This window comes from Vanellus vanellus (genome assembly GCF_965231255.1).
Source record: "Vanellus vanellus genome assembly, chromosome: 1".
NCBI classification, from domain to species: Eukaryota; Metazoa; Chordata; class Aves; order Charadriiformes; family Charadriidae; genus Vanellus; species Vanellus vanellus.
The window spans coordinates 63,255,171-63,277,462 of record NC_138905.1 but is presented as its reverse complement, the minus strand read 5'-3'; the positions used below and the strand labels follow the sequence as shown (position 1 = coordinate 63,277,462).

The 22,292-nt window shown below is 43.5% G+C and overlaps 1 protein-coding gene across 1 annotated transcript; it reads right to left on the bottom strand.

Moving 5' to 3' along the window:
- Window positions 1-2,569: 2,569 nt before the first annotated feature.
- LOC309678921 (protein mono-ADP-ribosyltransferase PARP12-like) lies at window positions 2,570-18,820 on the bottom strand. The gene is made up of 12 exons (XM_082492122.1): window positions 18,464-18,820; window positions 17,241-17,376; window positions 15,890-16,184; window positions 14,788-14,886; window positions 13,425-13,548; window positions 11,570-11,765; window positions 10,846-10,966; window positions 9,248-9,344; window positions 8,155-8,233; window positions 6,681-6,811; window positions 5,821-5,972; window positions 2,570-4,993 (listed from the first exon to the last, which is right to left on the bottom strand). The coding sequence occupies exons 1-12, from the start codon at window positions 18,802-18,804 to the stop codon at window positions 4,719-4,721; spliced, it is 2,046 nt and encodes a 681-aa protein (XP_082348248.1). The 5' UTR covers window positions 18,805-18,820; the 3' UTR covers window positions 2,570-4,718.
- Window positions 18,821-22,292: the final 3,472 nt, after the last annotated feature.

The window sequence follows — 22,292 nt, the reverse complement described above, 5'->3', positions numbered from 1 at the left end:
GAACAACTCATATTTCTGTAGCTGAACAGAGCATTATCATCTTGAATACCGTGTTGCCTCCACTGGAATAAAACAGTACTGCGGTGGCTGCAACTGAGCATCACACATTACAGGCTTGGAAACTGCACCAAGAGTCTTTCCTGGCCGCTTTCAAGTTGAAGGCGGACAGTATGCGTGCAAGTAAACCCACGTGAGTGTGCGCTAACGTTTTTTCAACTGTCCTGCAAAGTCTTCTGATTAGGAAGTATTACCTGTTTTCACCTGTCACTCTGTAGTGGTATGGAATTATTTTTGCAGCGATGGGCCAAGTCAGATTTCTGGGAGCGCACCATCACTTGTTCTGCATGCAGGCCCAGCGAGACAGCTCAAGAAGCAAGACAGAGAAAAGGCTGCCAACTTTCCAGTAATATAGGAAAAGCCCCAAGCCATGTCCTCCTTTTAAACAACAGCTGCTGATACAGTCATGAGACTCTGCACAGACTGTACCAGGACACATAAGGATGCTGGCCCTCTCCCTGGCTGTGTGGGCTCAGCAACATAGCTGAAGAGCCGTGTTGAGGGCCCAATGCTGCTCTAGCCCCCAGAAGAATACATTTGGAAAAAAAAAAAACAAAACCAAAAACAAGACACAAGACTTGACAGCAGCTCTCCAAAACAGAAACTGATAATATCATGTTAATCACAGTGTGTTTGTGCACCCATATAACACAGTCCGAAACTGATCCTGAGCAGAGCTGGTTTTAGGAGTCATAAAAAAATCCCCAAACAACCTAACCCCCCCAAAAATAAGCACTATGTTTATAGTTGCAACATCAAAACATAATGTTATATCCTTAAGTTATGGTGACTCAGCATTTGTGATAAGCATCCTTCAGTCAACTGCAGTCAGGCCCTGGAAGAAACAAGGAAGCTGATTTAAAATAATTTCTCTCCTCAGAAACAGTGTGTTGTCTTGCATTGCTGGGCTGGGTTTGTTTAAAATTGGGCATGTCTGTTTTACAAAAGGGTCTTAGTCATTCTCTGACAGCCGACGGGAAGCAAAGGCTGCTTGGTAAAGGAAAGCTTCTATTAAAAACATCTTCTGGGACTTTGCAATGATTACAGAAAGCTGTCAGTATAAAATGGCATTTTTAATGAGAGCACTGATAGAGAAAACCTTTACAGCTTTGTGCTTTATAAATAGTATTCCTAGAAAAATGGAGCTGGGTGTTAGGAATTATTATGCTTCATTGATTGCAAATTTGAACTATCTATTCTTACCTGGCATTAAACTGCAGAATTTCCTCTGTGTGTGATACTTTCCGAAATGACCACCTTCCCATTTCTCTTTCTTAAATGATGTTTCAGTCTTGGACACAGCTTCACCCAATATCAGCCTGTTCTGTGCATTTACAGTAGTAAACGTGCTAAAAGGATTTAAAGCTGTCTTACAAACTGTTTATTTCATTGCTTGGTTCGCACTGGCCCCGCTGTCTGTCTTCTGACTGTGAAAAGTCTGATCAGTCTCTAAGATGTTTGTTCCCTGCGCTGCTGGGTGCTATGGCTACTTTCAAGGCGGGAGCAGGATTCCCTCAGTTGCTCCGATTTTTGCAAGTAGAGACGAATTTGTGACCAGGCCTGAAACAAGAAGTGCAAGGGAGCTATTCAGGCCCGGGACGCCTAATCCCTGGTAAAACAAGTAAGCAGCAGTAACCCTGGCCATGTAACAACCATCCCTCCTGGATTTTGCGCTTGAAGCGCTCCAAGTAAAGCAGCTTTTCTACAACTCCCACTTGCCCTTTGGTTCAAAGGCAGCTCTGAGCAATGGTTTCTGAGAAGCAAAGGGCAAGTCTTCTCCAAGCCAAGCAGCACTGAGCACGCTACCCCAGCTGGGACGTGCCATCCACCAGAGTTCCTCTTACCCACCAGCAGTACTTCGCCAGGCTGCGGGTATCCAAACTGGGCAGTGTACTGCCACTCTTTTGCTGCCACCACTTACAGACAGGATTTTGACACCCGCATCTTATGAAATCTAGGCAGAGTATCATGACAAACCCCAATTACAGGTAAATTAAACGGTGTGGTGGGTTGACCTTGGCTGGCTGCCAGACCCCAACCCAGCCCAGCGGGTGCTGGGGGTAGGGGTCAGGGGTTCGTAAACCACCGTGTTCCATACGGCACTACTGGCACAGCAAAGCTGCTTGGCTTCTGCTGGCTTGCAATCTGTCTTGCCAGGATGGACTTGTTATCAAAAAAGGAAACAACCTTCACAGCTTATCTTTCTCCTCACATGGTGTAGGAGGGAGTGAGAGATTATTACGCTGTTCCTGCTTAGCTTCTTGTCTTAAGCAGCCAAGAGATCTCCTCCTCACTCAGAAAAGAGGTTCAATACCCATTTTTGTCTAAAGTTTAGGTTTAACGCAAACAACTTTCTTATCTGTTGATTTCCAAATGCAATCCAAACAGCTGTAGAGGGACTCCGCTCCATTCCACTACTTCACAACAGCATCTTTAAGAAAGTTTCCAAGAAGTCAGAAATGTAGCGAAACACGATACTTTTAGTATTGAGAGAGAAAACCGTCACAAGGAATTTAGTGGTTTGAATACCTATTTATTTACTAGATACAAGATTGTTAAAACTGCACTTTCAAAAGTGGAAAAACACGGTAACTTTTCTGTGTGATAATAGAGAAATAACAGATGACAAAGTATGACAACCGGCCATTTTTTTCTAGTTACTTTACTTACACACATACACGCACACATGCACACACTCTTACACATCCCCTCCAAGAATTAAGTTAAACTTTTCAAAAATATTACTAGCCATCAAAAATGTTATTAAAAAAATATCTCAAGTTTTTGCATAAAAAAATGTTTGTTTCAATTTTCCGGCAAAAGATTAACATGACTTTAGCTATTCCAGTTTTAGCTGAAATGGTACTTTATGTTCAGAGGAAGAAAAGCAAAATACCCGTATTCTCATTTGCCAGGGACTTGTAGATGAACATGGTTTTTGTTTTGGCAGAAAAATCTTATTCTGCACTGGTATGAAATCTTTCATACATACGGTTATCCTCCTTAATGAATGGGGTATTTGCCGAGAAGCTCATCTGCTGACATGGGATTTATCATGTATGTTCTATTACAAATCCTTCAAAAGAAAAAATACAGCCAACTTGCTTTTCCACATCCTGTTTTACAGGGTTTCAACATGAATAGGAGTATTTTCCTTTAGATAACATGCTGCTACTTTCACAGTTCATATAAAAAGGACTTCTACACAGCCTTACTCTGGCTAATCATGGCTAAGCTTCTGCTTCATAGTGCTGAAGTAATAAAAGAGTTAACCAGTGTACACCTGTCAATCATCATCCAGATGAATTAAAAAGAAGTGCTTCTAGAATACAGGTAGAGATGAGCTTTTTTTGGTCATATACAAAGTATATCTTAAGGCTTTTGCAGTACACTATAGCCAATGTACTCATTTAGAAGCATTAAAGCTGTGATAAAGTATCTGTCCACGTATCAGCAACTTTAATCATAAAAAATACTTGACAGTTCAAGTTTTGATTATCTGTATACATGTATGCCGACAGCTTAACACTAATAACATCTTTTGCTGGGAACAATTAAAGATTCAGCTTAATCTTCAGAGTTTTAAAGGTTCAGCTCTGTGGCTGAATACTACTCCCCAAGCAAGCACATTTTTCCTCCAAGAAACTCCAAAGACACCTTGATTGCACAGGTAACCAGTGTATCTTGGGCAACCAAAGGGGCAGTACATCAAATGAGAAACAGTCAATCATTGTCCTTCCCAACAGCTGTAAGAGAACCATAAAGTCGCTCCACAGAAATAGGGTATTGCTAATCAAGCAGTGAAAGCACTGTATTTCACTCCTAGGTATAATATTCTTAAATGATAGGGCGAATCGCCTCCTCTTCTTTCCCCGGGCACCTGCCAGCACTCTCTCATTTGTACACACAGTGAAAGCCATGAAAAACCTGTCTTATCACAGACCTAAAATACGGCATTTATTTGATAGAGTAAGTCAACTGAGTAGTACACACCAAGCAACCCCTGCTATGCTTCATGTCATTGGTACTTGTTTTAAATGAGAAAATGATCAAGTGGAAATAAGTCTCTGTTTTTTCCAACAAGCAAGTTTAATTTTTGAGGCTTTGCTGGTGAAGATTAAGTAGGGACCAAAAAACAGTGCTGCTAAGAATTTGTGCAGCGAGTTGAGCACAGCAACAGAGATGGCAGTCTCATTTGCGAACACTTGAATGTCTACTGTTACAGGAGAAAGATGATTTTAAAAAGCGGGTTTTATCAAATTTTGAGTTAAAAGATAAACAGGTAGAAGGAGACAGCCTCTGACCAACAAGTATGTGTAAAGATCTATCCTGAAACAATTATAACTAAATATTGTTTAAACTTGGCAGTCATAGCCAATCCTCATGTTACAACCATCTCTGAATTCAACTAATAAATTTATAAAAGTCTCTAGTAATGCAGGGAAACATGATACCTGGTAAAGAATAGGAGACTTTAAAGAATTGTAAGACATCCTTTGAGTCTTTTTACCCCTCGTTTTGTATTGCCCAGAAAGGATAGAGAACAAATGTTTCTGAACACTCACCTACCTAATTACACAACTTCCAAAAATCACTTTTTCTCTCTTAAGCCAATATTAAATGTTTATACCAGCTAAACATAAGGATGACAGGGTTTGCTGCTATAGCATTTTTGCGAATGCCTGGTCAATGTATTCTATGAGATACTCTGGATAAATCTGCTGCTTCTCAAAGATGACAAAGATAGAAGGGTTTGAAGAGCTATTCACACAACTGTCATAGAAGTTTTGGTTGTCTTTCAAGGGAGGCCGAACATAAGAAGAACTACCAAGAGTGAACTCCCCCACCAGCACCCGTGCCAGAAACATGGTCTTGGTGTGGAAGTCTTCACGGCAGTAGTTGTCAGAATAAGATGCATCTCTTGCAAAATAGCTTCCTGCAGAAGAGACACCAAGACAGAGTTGATAAGACACCAAAATTGCAGGGAAAGAAGTGATACAGTGTGAAAGCGAATTCATAAAATCCGGTTCATGAACGGCCTTTCCAAAGCCTTCACTTATCCTGCATGTCCTTCTTAGTGAAAATGACCACACTTGTATTTTTCACAGTACACATACTTAAAAGCCACACAAGTAATGTTTTAAATGTTATCATATTCCTCAAAAAGATTTCCTCTGGCCCCAAGATGTCCACCTTCCTCAATCTCGCCCAACTTCCTCTCCTGACAGAGGCTACTAATATTCATTAGAGCATTTTTGAGAGTTACAAAGTATTCAATCGGATGGGTGGGTAGTCAGTCAAGTCAGTCAGCGTGTCTCTTGGCTATTCCACTTGGTGTGTTGATCCTTTCTTGTACACAGGACAATGTAAAGGAATATAATTTGCTAACAAGGCAAAAAGCCTGTAACCAGGATGGCATTTACATTCCTGGAAAAAAAAAAAATAAGTAACGCCACATTGCCTTCCTGTAGGAGCTTGGAGAAATTGCAACAGAAGTAAGGCTGGACTCTAGGAGAAACCGTCCCTAGAACCAGCCTCTCCTAAACTTGTCTTTTCTTGCAAGGACAAAGTAGAGCATAGAGGCCACGGCCTTTCAGTATGCCTTAGCTCCAAATGATCATTGCCAAAGTCAGCTATGTTGTCCACACCATCACAGAGATAAGCCCTAGATTGTCTGAATCCCCTTTTTCTAAATTTACACCTCCGCAGTAACTACTGAGAATTTTTTAGCAAGTCTTCGGTTAATGAAAGCTGAAAAACAACCTTTGCCGTAGACTGTCCCATGAAGGCCACAGATCCTCCAGTCAAAGTTTTGCTGACAGATGGCATCAATGTATTTTTTACTGGTCCCATGAAATAAAAGTCGCTCATCCACAGCCTTTCCACCATTGCTCTTCTGCATTAGTTCCTTCTGCCTGCAGTAAGAAGCAGTATCTTTGCAGTTCCACAGTGGCTATATCCAGACAGTTTCCAGCCATACTAGCACTCAGACAATTTTACACAAAGGGTACATTCTGAAAATCCTTATTTTAAGGCCTAAACTTTGGGCATACAGGGTATCTTGCTGTCTAGCTGCATACAAACATATTTTTGTTATACACAAATGCCTCCAGATATTTAATAATAAAAATGCTGTGTTTCATTCAGTGCCTATTGGGAGAGGGGGAGGAATCTTAGCATTATTATTTTTTTTAAACACAGGAGTTCATGTTAAGGCTTTCCCTCAGTGAGTTTTGCATTTAGTTTTAAAGGCTGTTTCAGTTTTCACCAGCTACAAACCAGTGTTTGTGCCAGATGTGACTGATGACCAGTTTCAAGGCTTCAGTGGAAGGCAGCTGTCCCAGACACAGGCCTGGCAGCAGTCATAACCACTTACTCAGGAGCAACAATTCCTCCTGCAAAGCTCATCTGAGTATTCTAAGCTGTATGTCTTGACTGAGTTGGTTTTGTCGACATCTCTTTATCTACATATTGATCCTGGCTCAGTATTTCAGTGGGGGAGTGGAAGCAGATTCTTAAATGCAGCTGCATTTCAGGAATGTGTGTGTCTATCTTTAGCATACAGTTAACTGCAGAAACAACAAACTTCGTGCACACATACCAGAGCAGTACTTTACACATACCATTGATACAGTTCCCAGAGAGATGGGTTCTGAACTCTACAAATCCTTTTAATAACTGTTTTGGGCATTGTGCGTTGAAAGTCCACCTTGACTTTCTTGTATTCTTCAGCAGAACTGTCAAGCTCAATCAGCTGTAAGGAAAAGATTAAAAAGCTACTCTCATCTTTTACTAAATCATAACAAAGCCACCCTACCTAGTGCACTACTCAGACCTTTAAAGTATTTTCTGTGAAGCCAAGGTACGAGCAGCAAAAATACTCTTGGAAAAAAGGCAGATTAGAGATCCCTGCTCTGTAAAAGTGAGCTCTTACCTAGGGAACATTAACTCCTGGGGTTTAAGACTCACAGGTTGCTCTCTCACAGGACATTAAAGGAGCTGCACGTTTTTGTGCAGCCACCCAGCCCCTTTTAATATTTGGTCCAAGATACATTTGCATGCATATATCAAACAGTACCTAAACACATAGAATAAATGAGCACATAAATAAAAAAAGGGATGGAGAATTTATGTTGCAGCAAATCAAAGAGTACTTCTACATTCGTGCTTTTTAAATCTTTACAGTTTATACTCCCCACAGCCAATGAACACAAACTGCACTGCCTGTTACATTTTTAAATAAATTGAAAAGGCTTTATTTGAGCAACCATTTTAGGGAAGAATAGGGACACACTGCCAAAAATCAGTTCATTACATCACAGTTCTGAAAGCAAGCAGTTTTCTACTTCCATGTTTTTCCCAGAAACATCAAGAATGGCAACGTTAGCATTTCCTACTTTTTATTGACAATTTCTTGAGGATTTGGATTTTGCAAGTTAGTAATTTTCAAGCTTCATATAAGAAGATCTTTTCTGTAGGTATAGTTACTAGAGTTGACAGGGTGGTGGTGGAGGCAAGCAGGAAGTTATCAAAGGTAAACCATGCAGGTATCAACTGGGTGTATTACAAAAGTAAACAAGTTCACTCCACTGCAGTTATGGGGCATTTTAATAAACTATCTCAGCCTGAACTTTGTTGATTTCAGCAATGCTCCACAGAGCATATAAGTTTATGTATATAAGTTTACTTATATACAGCTCAGGGCATGACTACCCTGATTTATGATTTATCTCTGATGCTTCAGCACATGTTGGACTTCAAAGCTACGTATCTTGGGCACCAGTAACAGTCTTGCTAATACTACATAAGCTTCAGGCAAATTAGCCAAGGAAAGGGATGAATAGTAGCAATGAAAGTCAATGTTGCCATGGTTATACTGCCACCATTTGTTAGTTCAAATTTGGGTCTAGTTTCACCTCTAGGTGTGCCCAGTGTGGTGTTAGGCTCAAATTTACCAACACCTCTGCATTACGTTACATAAGAAACGGTCATCTACAAAGGCACAAGAAAAACTGATCTTGTGGTGTAACAAACCTGTATGCAACAAAACTGATAGAAATAAAAAAAAAAACAAAAAAAAACCAAGAAGCTCCAAACCTTGAATCCCAGTTCAGGCAGGGCAGATTTGTCCCAGTGAGCTGGAATGCCTTTAAACTCTTCTGTGTGTTTAAAGCCCCTGTACATTACAAGATATTACAAATAGGTAATTAAAACAAAACAAATCCCTACATTTTATATACATATGACACTAAACATTTTTGCCGAGTTTAAGGAGAATATAGGCAACTGAACACATTCAGAAATATTTCAAAATTGTCTTTTCAGTTCAGTACATTAAAATATTTGTTCCAAATCATCATGTCAAAACTTATGGCAGGAAGCAAGATCACAAATGAGAAAAAACAAAATTAGATATACACTGAAATAAACATAAAAGTAGTTCTCCTAGTTGCAAAGAGTTGAATGGATACATAAAAGCTCTGTTACACTGGGATAGATAAATAAAAATGCATCCAGTATCATATCAGTATGACAGAAACAGGATAGATACAGCTCTCCCCCTCTACTGCCACCCAAATTTTAATTAGTGTGTTTAGCTGCTCTATTCTGTGTTGCTTCAGCAAGCACTGTGTGCTGCAAGGGAATACGTAAAAAAAAATTGGCTGTTACATGCAATTATATAAAACTTCTCCCCTTGCAGATTCCCAACTTTTGCTCCACCTGTAACAACTACTACTCTCCTCTCAGGCTGTCTGGTTATTCTCAAAAGAATTGTTTCTAAACTTGTATTGAGGTTTGAAAATTACTGATCTCAGATGTCAGAAAGGGCTAGTATGCATAAACCTTATTGCTTCCATCTGTATCAGCTAGTCTAATAAGATAGATCCCTCTAATCAGCAGTTCCCTGCAACATTGCTACATGTTGAATTATTTTCTATGCTTCCACACATTCTGTGGCTGAGCCCAAACTTCCTTCATCCCCAAGGCTCCTGAGTTGCTTGAAAACTGTTGGCCAAGTTGCAATACTGTCCTGGCAAGACATTGTTGCAGGAAAGGTATGTCCTTTCCCCTCCCAATTTCTTTTATAATTGCCTTAACAGCTACTCCTTCACCTTATTAACACCCTTGGAAGACACTGCATTCACAATACACTAAATCCATCACCTCAGAATGAGCAGTTGCAGTTTACCTTGCTCTTGTATTTTCTACCTCTGCCTGAGAGACAAATTTAGGTCTTCTGCGAATCTCTCTCTCAGTTGTGTAGCAAAGGTTTTTCTGAATCATGGCTGGGAAAAAAAAAAAAAAAAAAAAACAAAAAACTGAACAATCAGAAAGATGTTTCAGAAAGCCTTCACACTGCAGCAAAACTTGCCACTAAGGTGTTTTGTCAAAAATCTTGACAAAAAAGGCACCAAGCTTTTTTCTTGCTATGCAAAGGGAAGTCAGAGCAGGATGTAGAACCCACAGTCTATCTGTATAAACCACCGAGACAGATTTTAGTTTCAGTTTTGCTCTTAATTATAGAAGGAATAATAAGACACTGTTCCATCAGCCACACTTAAACGAAGAGCATCATTGTAAAATAAGTATCTACTTTTGCTACGTGGATTGCATCCCCTCCTTCTCAATTTGCAATCAAAATACTGTCTTCCTACATGTATTTGTAGATTTCAAACCCTATAAACGCAACCTAAGAGCTACCACAACCATTCATTTTTATAACAACCAACAGAAACAAGTCACAGATACCTGAATTTTAGAGACATTCTCTCTGGATCTTGGAGAACTCTTGGAAACTTAAGCTACTGCCACATCATACTAGCAAGTAAGAGTCAGTAGCCACCAGCAGAATGAGGCCTCATCTTCAGAGAGAGATACGCAGGAAGAAAACAAGCAAACAAAAAGCCTCTTGGCACCACCAAGCCTAGAAACTAAGTTTTGGAAGATGTCTACATTGCACGTTTGCCTAAGTTACTAAAAATGCCCAAACCTTAGAAAAGGGTTGCAATTTCCTCTTCTAAGCCAGACAAATTTCCCCAACCTATAGAGAAGATTACAGCATTGCTTTCAATTAAATCACAAACAATATGTCACTTGAGATAGCAATGAAGAGTTAGATCAAAGGCAACTACACCAAAATGACAGCCTAGGCAGGCTGATTCCCACCACCACTGTTCCCCATTTTTGAAGAGGATACCTGGAAAGGCAACAGCTCAGAGAAGACAGTGCCATCACAAGTGGCTTAAATTTCCTGAACTCTTGAAAAAAACATCTTCCTACTTTGACATAGTGAAGGTATTTCCTCAGCCTTTCCAGACAGGCAGAGCTACAAAAAGAAAATAGCTACATAAATACTGCAATGCTAAGGATTGCCTGGACCCCACACCTTGCCCAAGTATTCGTTTTTCTGCAAGCCAGTGATTAAAGCAGACTGGAAGCTGGCTTCGAGAAGTTTCTCACCATTTGTGTCGGTGCCAGCATCAATGGCAATGATGTCACACTTTGACTTGCTGACAGGTATTTTGAAACCTAGCACAAGAACTTCTCAAAAATAAAAGGTTTGGAGGAATAGGAATACTACTTTGCTTACGTGAACAGCTCTTATCCTGAAACCTTTGATAGAAGCTCTGTCTTCGTAAGCATTGCAGTTCAAAGATCTGCATTTATCTCTATCTCCTGTACTAATGTAGTTTAAAACCACAAGAGACCTGGGAGGAAGGAAGGAAGGGAGGGAGGGAAAGGGAGAGAAACAAAACAAAAGAAAACCCCAACACAAATGGAATATACCTCCAAAATCGAGTTCGTATTCATGTCTTCCAGCTTTGAAGTTCAGCTTTGGAGAACCTTCGCCTAGATAAGCTTTCTCCAGGTCATCACTGGAGACAGTAGCAGCTGCATGATCATCACTCTGTCAGGCCAAAACCAGAGAAAAAAAAACCAAACGTATTCTCCTGGTCTGTTATATACAAGCAAGTTTAAAAACCAACAACTGCAATACAGTATGGTGGCTGCAGTATGTATCAGCCTTTACGCATGATAGTGGCTATCAGGCAAAAGCTACGTATGAAGCAGTTGAAACTGCCCCTAAAACAAACCAAGCAGTGTTATGAAGCCTAAACTTACATTGTAAAGTGCATGAGGTGAACATGACTACTGAGACTGCACATTAACCAACCAGACCTTAGCAAAGACCCACAAAGTACTACTGGAATCTCAGAAAAGAAAGTTTTAGTCAAGAGCAGTGAAAAGAATGTATTAATGTGATCCTATCTGACATAACTCACTGAAGAATTATCTGACAATAATTTTTGTGACTCACCAGTGAGCACTTCCCTACATGAACCAGTTAAATTTTCAGGGAAAAGATCCCATTAGGCCTCTGAAGTCCATCTGTACAGTATGAGTGAGAGGGAGGAAGGGAGAGGGTGACAAAAGAGGGGAGGATATAAACACTGTACTTTTCAGTAGTTTTAACACACGCTTGAGACTCTCCCCATTTCTCCACACTTACTTTTTTTCCATACTCCTGCCACAGGCCGTATTCATCTTTCCAGTACCAGATCCATTCTGTTGTAAGAATGAAGTGAGGGGGTCTGGTCACAGAGGAGGCTGTAGAAAGACGTCTAACCTTTGCAAACCCACAGCACATACTCACAAAACAGATACGTGAAAAGACAAAGCCACTTTCAGTAACACCATTATTAAATCTATAAAAAAATGGAGGGGAAAAAAAAAATCAGAACTGTTTGTGAAGCTTTATGCATAGGTTCAGAAGCCCACCACAAATTTGCAAATTAAGTCAACATCACTCAAAAGCAGGACACAAACCTGCAGTTTCCACAACAATCCCAGTTCTGCCTTGTGTTTGTACGTATTTTGCATTACAGCATTTCATCTCACACTGGTTCCATGCACAGTAACCCTTATCAACTCATAAATTAGTGAGTTACGAAAGATGAACAGAAAGAGTGGAAAACATATACTGCCACCTTCTTGCTAACTAATTATATTCTAAACAGAACACTGTCATAACTTAAGTGCAGCTTCAAAGAGGCTCTAACATAACATAAGAGGGCTAGGTAAATTCTCCAGCATGTGACACATCATACTGGTATGACTCCCTTCCAATACACTCTTTGTGCTACATAACCAGTTCCAAACTCTTAAAGGTATTTCCATATTCTTAATGGTTCTCTGCACCCAAGAGTATCTCTCTCTCCAGATACATAAGGTATTCTACCCATTCCACAATATGGACTGGGGGGGAAGGGAGCTGGGGGGCAAGGGAGCGAGAGGGGAAAATCTTATGCTACCCTTCCATCCTCCATCTCAAAAGCGGAAAGAGGTTACTTTTAATCATGGGATTGAGCTGTGTATTGACAAACTCTAAACAAATACAAGATTCCCACATGGACTTTTGATAAAATCACCATTCTCTGCAGTTTTCCAGCCATTCTTAGTGAGGATTAAGACTTCCTATGGTAGAAGCAGTAGGAAGTATTTATACTTTTTTTTCACAGCCAAGAATACTAGAGTCTTTGGGTTAGACACATAAAATAATTGTGGTATACTGACCCTGGCCACCAACCAAGTACCCACACAGCCACTCACTCACTTCCCTTCCTCTCCCCTGCACAACAGAGGGCAGAAAATAAGAAGGGCAAAAGCCGGAAAAGTTATGGGTCAATATAAAGGCAGTTCAATAGGTGACAAGGTGGGGGTGGGGATGGGGTGGGGTGTAAATAAACCAACAAGTAAATAAATAAAGCAAAACAAATTGCTCACCACCTCACAAAGGCAGTCTAATGCCCAGCCAGCCGCCAAACAGCAGCCATCTTGGAAACCAAAAACCCGACCCTCTTCTTCCTCTGCCCCAGGTTTTATCGCTGAGCATGATATTATATGGTATGGGAGATCCCTTTGGTCAGTTCAGGTGAGCTGCCCCAGCTGATCCTCTCACAACCCCTGGCCCACCCTTAGCCTACCCACTGCGGAGGCACAGGGCAGAGTGAGAAGAAGAGAAAGCCTTGACTCTGGGCAAGCACTGCTCAGCAACATCTAAAACATCGGTGCATTACCTGCACTGTTTTAGTCACAAATCCAGAACACAGCACTATATAGGCTGCTATGAAGAAAGTTAAGTCCATTCCAGCTATACCCAGAGGGTCATATACAGACTCCAGGCGTAAGTCACAATGGATCAGATCTCCAGCAACACTAGATCAACAAAGTGAGGTCAGTAGAAGAATACTGAATGAAGCTACTTATGAGATGACTGCAATAGAATCGTAGCAATTTACAGCCACTAAGGATCTGGTCCAATATAGCAAAGTCCAAACATTATTAAATTTTGCAAGAGCTTATACCTGGTGTTATTGGGGTCACAATATGCTTTTTCTATTTCTTCCATATTCTTCAAGTCCTTCCAGGTACTATCTTCATAGATCTGCCATCTATATGGCAAGTGAAAATGAGTTCTGATACACTTGTCTATAAAAGTTAAAAAAAAAAAAAAAAAAAAAAAAGAGGTGCATTATTTTTACAGGCTATGAGAAAAAAAACAACATCTCAAGGCTGTACACCTAGCTGGTGAAAGTATCAAATGCATAGCTATGGGAAGTGTTCACATATGGAAACATTACAAGCAATAGTTCAGAGTTTTTCAGTGTGAGCAAGCAAAACTTAATTTTTGAGCTTAGGCAGATGTTCAGTTTCTATACCTACTAGGTTATCTTTGTGCATCAAAATTGCTAGCAGGAGCTCAGTGATGAAGAACTGTTCTGTCTTCTCAATTTCAGAGACAAAAACTTACAATGAATCGAGGTCACTAGCTCACATGAGGCTATTATTTCATATATAGAATAACAGTGTAGACTCAACCTATGCTTAACCACTTTGGGACTAAGTGGTGTAACTGAGGAAAAAAAAAACAAAACAGAACACCAAAAACCAGCAGTGCTTAGTTTTACGATAGGAGGTAGCTCATTTAGAAACTTCAAGTACTCTCTAAGGGTCCAGGCTTCACCAGGAACAAGAGTAGTGGTAGCAGCGGCCCAGGTATCATAAGTGTTACTCAGAAATCATTTGAAGAGTCAGTATGCAGTCACTTCCCAATAGGAGTGAAGATCACATCACCAGTACACACATGCATGAACTTGAAGTTAGTTTTCATAGTAGAACAACAGGCAACTTAACCACAGGGAAAGTCAAGGGGACTGCACCACACAGTTCAAATGAGGTGTGCAGTACATTAGGCAGCTACTACAGGTGAAGAACTTCAAGAAGGAAAAGGATGACAAAAGGCCAAGAAGAAAGCTGGCACAGTAGCCTTTTTCCTGGACAAGTTGAACATTTTGAAAGGGAGACAGCTTAGATAGATGGAACAGAAGAGTGCTAGAACAAACAAGGAAGAATGTAGAATTCACAGTATCTTTTGTAGCTATTTGGAAATAGGACTCCCATCATTCAGCAATACCTTAGGTGAACACAGGTGGAGTAGCCAATCTCCAACACAGGCTGACATTATACATCTCAAAGTAAAACAAAACAGCTCCTTTGTTTGGTATACCAGGTAGGTCAAACACTTTCCTTCCAGCACTCAAGATTACTATGAGATTTAACTAAAGATAAGCATAAGCTCTGATGTTTCCTCTTTCTGTGAAAGATGTCTATCACTTTCTCTTTATGGGAAAAGGAAAATAGACTGGACTTGCTACAGTCACAACCTACCTTTAAAGCCACAACTTTTGTACAGATGATATAAACAGATCTCTTCCAATTCATCACCATCTGTAGTTGAAGACTTTTGGCTAGAGCTGTGTTTTCTCTCTGGAGGGGGGAATTATAAGCCTTATTAATACACTTTGTTTCAACAAGCCCTCTTAAAAGTGCACCTATGCATAGGGAAGATGCCAAAAAACAGTGTGTGTAACTACATAACTGCATTCAGCTCCAGAAAGACACTGAAGTCTTTGATAACCTTGTACACTCAAAAGTCCTATCCCTTTATCCGTCCTTTCTGGACTTTCCTGTAACTGCTAAATTCCTTAGATGCAGCTTTTAGCTATCACAGCAAAATAAGAATAGAATCCAATGCCTTTACATTTCTAGATGGACTTGAGTTAACCGTGCATTCCATAGAGCTGTTCACAGTGGCAGCCATAAAATCTGAAGTCTCAGAATTTGATACCTCTTTAAATTAAAGCACATCTAAGGAAACAAAGAAGGGAAGAAGGAACTATGGGGAGAACTGCATACATGAACACACACACACACACACACTCGGATTTTCCATTGTTATCCTTTTCTTCCCTGCTAAACTATACTTAACTTACTATTCTAAGGAACTTTAAAAGAAAAGAACAAACAAAATATTATATCTCTGAGAAGTAACTAGGATACTGCTGCCTGTGAACTCTTGTGCTAGACAATCACTACACTAAAGAAAAAAAAATGATAAAATAAAGCAGTTTATAGTAACACAAGTAAACACTACCCCTATTCTTAAATAGTTCTCGATCTTTGTTTATGTTTTTTACCAAGAAAAAAAATATAGAGCTCCATATTTCCAGATCCTGTTATGCTTGTCTAACCCCAAATCTAGGATTTTTATAAACACCAAGCACTTTACTTCTCAGGAACCATTAATGCCTTGAAATCCACTTCACTTATCAAGACACAAATCTCTGTCAATAAGATAGGTGCAAGGTCCCTCCTAAAAGACATATCAGTATGTGAATTCAGTTTTCTTTTTCTTAATGACAACTGTGAGAATGCTAAATTCACTATAGTCACTCTTCTTCTGATGTTTTCAAAAGATGGTATCATTTACCTTTGCACGGTGAAGACTTGGCATCTTCTATGTCATACGTGTTCCTGTTGCCATTTGTTATGTCATACATATTCCTATAAATGGAGGGTAGTTTCTCAATAATGTTTGAGCTCATTCCCTGTCTCTCCAGTTTCTCATAACACTCAGACTTATTTAAGTCATGTGATCGCTTGCAGCTGCTGCCAAACCTGCACTGTCCCCGCAAAAAGTACTGGCAAACATGCAGTTTGGTGCAGATCTTTTTATAGGTACAAGATCCATAAGGTCCATCACCTTTGTTATAATGCAAGCAGACCTTGGGTAGAGGAAAAAAAAAACCAAAAACAATTTAAAGATTAAAGTACAATGTGCTCATATAGACTGTTTGAATTCACAATTTTTTAATTTTTAGTTACATGTTTACATTTGCATTTAAAAGACATACAAATTTATTCTTTCCTCTTACTTTCCAAATGATTACTTGATAGCTTTTCCTTTTCCCTGCTAATGTCTAGAAAGATGTTTCAGCAGACAACAACCACCTTACAGGCATTTTCTAGCAGATGGGATTTTGTTCTAAGTCATATAAATGTAGGATAGCAAATTTCATCGTGTCACTACCCAAACTCTTTGGTTTTCCAGTTTTGAAATAGCAAACTTTTTTGACCTGAATTTGACGGTAAGAGGTAATGGATCTGGCTAGGATGGAGTTAACTTTATTTACAGCAGACCATACCTCTCTATGTTTTGGATTTGTGACCAAACCACTGTTGATAACGCACCAGTGTTTCTGAGCAGTACTTGCACAGTGTCAAGGCTTTCTCTTTTTCTCCACTCTGGCCCCCCACTCCGGGCAGGTTGGGGGTGGACAAGAAGCTGAGGGACGACACAGCTGGCACACCTAGCCCAAACCATCCAAAGGGATATTCCTTGCCATATAATGTCCTGCTCAGCAATAAAAAAAAATGTCAGGGAGTAGGGGAGGTGGGTCCTTCCTATCAGGTGGCCCTTGCTCAGAGACTTGCTAGGTATCGGTCTGCTCGAGGGAGGTGATGACTAACTTCCATTGCAACACTTGTTTTCTCCCTTCTTTCTTCCACTTGCTAGATTGTCTTTATCTCCATCCACAAGTTTTGTCACCTTTGTTCTTCTTGTTTTCTCTCACCTGTCCTGCTGCGGGCAGGGGAGAGGGGAGTAAGGGGCTGTGTGAGCGCTTAGCTGCCAGCAAGAACAGAGGATGTGGATTAAAAGTTTTAGGTTTGCGTTATGCTAATTAAACTGACACCTAGCATCTCCGTCTAGTACCAAGCCTCTCCCACTTTGTGATGCTCACTGAAACACAAGGCTAAGAAACTGTCACAGTACTACTCACCTCCGGCAAGAGGGAAGGGTCATTTTGAAGCAGAAGCTGGCGAAGTTCATCACTGTTTAAATGCTCAAGTCCATACCGCTTTAGAACACAGAGATTGTGGTCCGAGTGGAAGTTGTGAACAAATCTGCACTCCTTCCTACAAGTTAAGAAGCCCAAGCGCAAAATAAGTGTAACAGACGAGCGCTGTTTTGCTACCCCATCGGTATTACACTGAACAGTTTAAAAAGCACACCAAATTAGCTAATTTCAGCAAATTCTGCAGCGCTCCTTTATAAAGTAATTATGTGATTTGCTAAGCAGATTACATAATTACTCTGAGGATAATTGCCACGCTACTTCTTGATTTACAGTCACTAGAGCGTCAGCGCAGTCTGCCAATATCGGCGTTTTTCGACCCGCAGCTCACAACCACGCGTGAGAGAACACCCAAACTCCACAGCACCGCTCCCTCCCACCCGAATCGATGAGCACATTCCCCAGCTTCACCCCCCCACCAAAGCACCAGCACGGGGAGCGAGGGGATCAAAGCTTTCACCCTCGCAAGGTCCCCGCGGGGTGGGGGGCAGCGACAGAAGCTGCCGTGCGGAGCGCTGGGGAGGAAGTGGTGCGACCCAAAGCCTGCGAAACAACGGCTCGTGCCTCCCTCTTTTTGGGGGGGGGGGGGGGGGGAAGCAGCATTTTCGACTCGGAAAAAGGCAACAAGGCCTTTACTGACGCCTCCTTCCACTGAAGGGGGCACACCGCGCACCCCCACCCCCCGCCCCCCCTCGGTTCTAGGCCCCAGCTCTCAGCCCCCCCCCCCCCCCCCCCCCCGGTGCCATCACCGCTCACCAAAGCCTCAGACTTTTCTCTTCCAAAACACACTTGAAAGCTTTCGGTGAAGCACCAATAAAGCCAACGCGGCGGCGAGCACAGGCCGCACCACCGCCCAGCCCCGCCGCAGGGCACCGGCGGCTTCGCTTCGCGGCCTCCCCCGAGGCGCCGGACCCCGCGGGGAAGGGAGGCCACCGAGGCCCCGAGGACAAAGGGGGCTCCGCGGACGGCAACCGCGCCCGGAGGGGGGGAAGGAGCGGCACATGAGCCCCAGGCGGCCCTCCCCAACCCCCACCCCCCCTCCCGGGCATGGCCAAGCCCCGGCCCGGGCAGCGCTGGGGAGGGGTCCCCGCCGGCAGCTCCGGGCTGAGAGGCGGCGATAGAGGCGCCCTCCCCGCCCCGCGCCTCACCTGGGCCGCTGGTTGCGGCAGAGCCCCTTCAGGTGGTACTTGCAGAGGTGCAGCCGCCCGCATTGCCCCTCGCAGCCCACCCCGTGCTCCTGGCACAGCCGCACGGGGCTGGTGGCCAACACCACCACCGCCGCCGCCGCCGCCGCCCCCTCCCCCCTTGCCGCCGCCGCCAGACCCGCCTCGCCGGGCCGCCGCACCAACGTGAACCGCTGCGCATCCCGCAGCACCACCGCCATCTGCTCCGCCGTGGGCCGGCCCGGCAGCCGCCGCTGGAGCTCGCCCTGCTCCAGGCAGCCGCCGCTGGCGCACAGCAGCCGCAGCGCTTGGGCGGCGAGCGCCATGGCCGCGGCGGGGCTGCTTTCCCCGGCCGGAGCCGCGCTCGCCGGGTCGGCCCCGAGCAGCCCCGCCCCGGGACGCTCCGCTCGCCGGGGCGAGGAAACGAAAACGAAACCGGCGATGCGGGGACTTGGGAGGGGGGGGGGGGGGGGGACGGTCGCCCCCGGGAGGGGCCGGGGGGCGGAGCGGGGTGCGCTGCCCTCCTGCGCCCTCCCGCTGCCGGGGCTCGTTCCGGGCCCCGGCGGGGGCTGGTTCCGCACGCCCCGGGGCTGGGACAGCCCTGACGGGACAGCCCTGAGGGGGGGACAGCCCTGAGGGAGGCCTTGGCCCCGGCGCTTGAGGTGCTCCCCCCCCCCCGTCTGCTGAGATGCTCCCGGATACCCAGGGTCACCCAAAAGGCTTTGATATCTCTTCGGTGGGGCTTGCGGTGTGGTTTCTGCCTTTTTTTTTTTTTTTTTTTTTTTAACGTGACTGCAGGGAGTGAGACTGACCCCCGTGAGGGCCCGTCGTCTCCCTCCTCCTGCCGATTTTTGGGATTTTTGGTCGTTTTTACCTAAGTTCGACCAGAAAGGGGTGGCAGCTGCACACTCGCACATCTCCTATAGGAGTAAGTCATCCAGGGGAGAAGAGAGACTGCAGCCAAGTCTCCTTTGCCCTCTTCAATTACAGGGAGGAGGCTGGTGTGTGAGTTCATCCGTCGTTAGGCGCCAGGAAAACGGCTCAGTTAAGGTTTCTGACCTGTGTCAGTTCTCTGATGATACATCATGAAGGCCGCTCTCGCGCTCCTTCCCTTTCAAAACACCTAAATTAAAAGCTCAGTCATGGGCACGCATCTGCTGGCTGTGCAACTGCCCTGCTCGCAATGCTGATGGTACCACCCGCTACACGGTGTCACTGCCTTCTCTTGGTGGCACCGCACTGTGGCTGAGCAATGTGCTCACCCTCCGGGAGCTCGCAGACTCCTTAAGGAGGGGGGACCATAATTTTAGCTTTTTAAGTGCCTCCCTCTTCGGGTCATTTCATCACTCCTGGTGCTGCCTCACGTTCGGTCGGAGGCATGCTTTAAATGATGGTAAAGCAGCGGTGTAAAATACCATTATTTAAGTGAGACTGGCAGCCGTAGGCATGGGCGCTGTTAAAGCAGATGGTGATTTTCACCGAACAAGAATCCCGCCTGCTTCCTTCTTTTGCCAGTCAGGTTCTGTTGCGCCTTTTCCCTCGTCTCATCTTATTTCCTGCTTGCCCTGTGAGATCAGGAAGGTAGTGACAAAATGAGAAGCTAGACAAGTACATTGAACAGAAGAACAGCTATACAAGGTCGGTTAGAGGTTCACAGTATCACAGTATCACAGTATGCTAGGGATTGGAAGGGACCTCAAAAGATCATCTAGTCCAATCCCCCTGTCGGAGCCGGAACACTTAGATGAGGTTGCACAGGAAGGCATCCAGGCGAGTTTTGAATGTCTCCAGAGAAGGAGACTCCACAACCTCCCTGGGCAGCCTGTTCCAGTGCTCTGTCACCCTCACTGAGAAGAAGTTTCTTCTCAAATTTAAGTGGAACCTCTTGTGTTCCAGCTTGAATCCATTACCCCTTGTCCTATCATTGGTTGCTACTGAGAAGAGCCTGGCTCCATCCTCATGACATTCCCCCTTTATATATTTATAAACGCTAATAAGATCACCCCTCAGTCTCCTCTTCTCCAAACTAAAGAGACCCAGCTCCCTCAGTCTTTCCTCATAAGGGAGATGCTCCACTCCCTTAATCATCTTAGTTGCCCTACGCTGGACTCTCTCCAGCAGCTCTCTGTTCTTCTTGAACTGAGGGGCCCAGAACTGGACACAATATTCCAGATGCGGTCTCACCAGGGCAGAGTAGAGGGGAAGGAGGACCTCTCTCGATCTACTAACCACCCCTCTTCTAATACAGCCCAGGATGCCATTGGCCTTCTTGGCCACAAGGGCACAGTGCTGGCTCATGGTCATCCTGCTGTCCACCAGGACCCCCAGGTCCCTTTCCTCTACACTGCTCTCTAACAGGTAGCTCCCCATCCTATACTGGAACCTGGGGTTGTTTCTGCCCAGATGTAGGACCCTACACTTTCCCTTGTTGTATTTCATTAAGTTATTCCCTGCCCAAATCTCCAGCCTGTCCAAGTCTTTCTGGATGGCAGCACAGCCCTCTGGCGTGTCAGCCACTCCTCCTAGCTTAGTGTCATCAGCAAACTTGCTGATAGTACACTCAATTCCCTCATTTAAATCATTAATGAATATATTGAATAATATGGGCCCCAGTACCGACCCTTGAGGCTCTCCACTGGTTACCGGCCTCCAACTGGACTCTGCCCCATTGACTACGACTCTCTGGCTTCTCTCCTTCAGCCAGTTCACAGTCCACCTAACTATCTGATCATCCAGTCCACACTTCCTCAGTTTAGCCATGAGGATGCTGTGGGAGACTTGTCAAATGCTTTACTGAAGTCAAGGTAGACCACATCTACCGCTCTGCCATCATCCATCCACCTTGTTATTTCCTCATAAAAGGCTATGAGATTGGTCAAGCATGACTTCCCCTTGGAAAAGCCATGCTGACTGCCCCTAATAACCCTCTTATCCTTGATATGCCTTGAGAGGGCACCATATATAGAGGTCCATATAGATCTGTAGCCTGTCTCCAACAGGCTGTCAATATATGCCTAGGAGGCAACATGAGAGGCTGTCCTTCATCCCTCCCTTCCAGGGTCCAATGATTAGATTTCCTGAAACACAGGAAAAGTGCGATTCACTTTCTTGGTTCAATTTCTGATTCTATATCCACTGATCATATATGTCTTTCTTGTCTCTTTTCCAAACAGAGAAGTTTTGGTCTATTTTGGTATTTTGTTGTATGGAAGTAATTCCATATCTTGGTCTGTCTTTGTCCTCCTTTGTTCCTCAAGAGAGTCTTTCCTTAAGGGGCAGACCTGCAGATAATACGCAAGATGTGAGTGCATGAAATGTGCACAGTGGCTTTTTGGTGTTTTTTGTTTTGTCTTCTGTTTCTTTCCTAGTAATCCCTACTGTTTGATTTTGTTGATTACTTTCGAGGTTGGCATGTCACGGTTCATTTAGATATCTCAAATTTACAGGACAACATACTCTGTAAATTGAACTTTATTTCATGAGCTCATTAGGAAAGAAGACAAATAAGCACATCAAACAAGGGCTCAATCCCCTTTTGTACAGACTTGTCTAAAATGTGAATTCACTAACTCCTCACTTCATTAATAATATTTACCTAGCAAAATAGTTACCTAGCTGGCAGTGAGAGTGCTCATTCTTCCTCCTCCAATATGGTGCAGGCATCCCCTCTATCACACAGGAAACACAGAAGCCTCAGCATTCCAGCTGCTGTTAGATCAGCTTCAAAAGCTTTTCAGGTAAGCTGACAGTATTTATACCTTCCAGCTTGGAAGTTTGATCCATACCATTTCCCTAAGTTAGTGGATTCTGAAGA

Bases quoted from the DNA above. Each gene is read 5' to 3' on its own strand.
- LOC309678921 (XM_082492122.1), bottom strand. From the start codon at position 18,804: ATGGCGCTCGCCGCCCAAGCGCTGCGGCTGCTGTGCGCCAGCGGCGGC. The intron at 10,967-11,569 runs GTAAGTGTGGAG...TTGGCCTGACAG, and splicing joins GGCAGGAGTATGGAAAAAAA to AGTGATGATCATGCAGCTGC. The intron at 4,994-5,820 runs GTTGTTTTTCAG...TCTCTTCTGCAG, and splicing joins TGGGACAGTCTACGGCAAAG to GAAGCTATTTTGCAAGAGAT.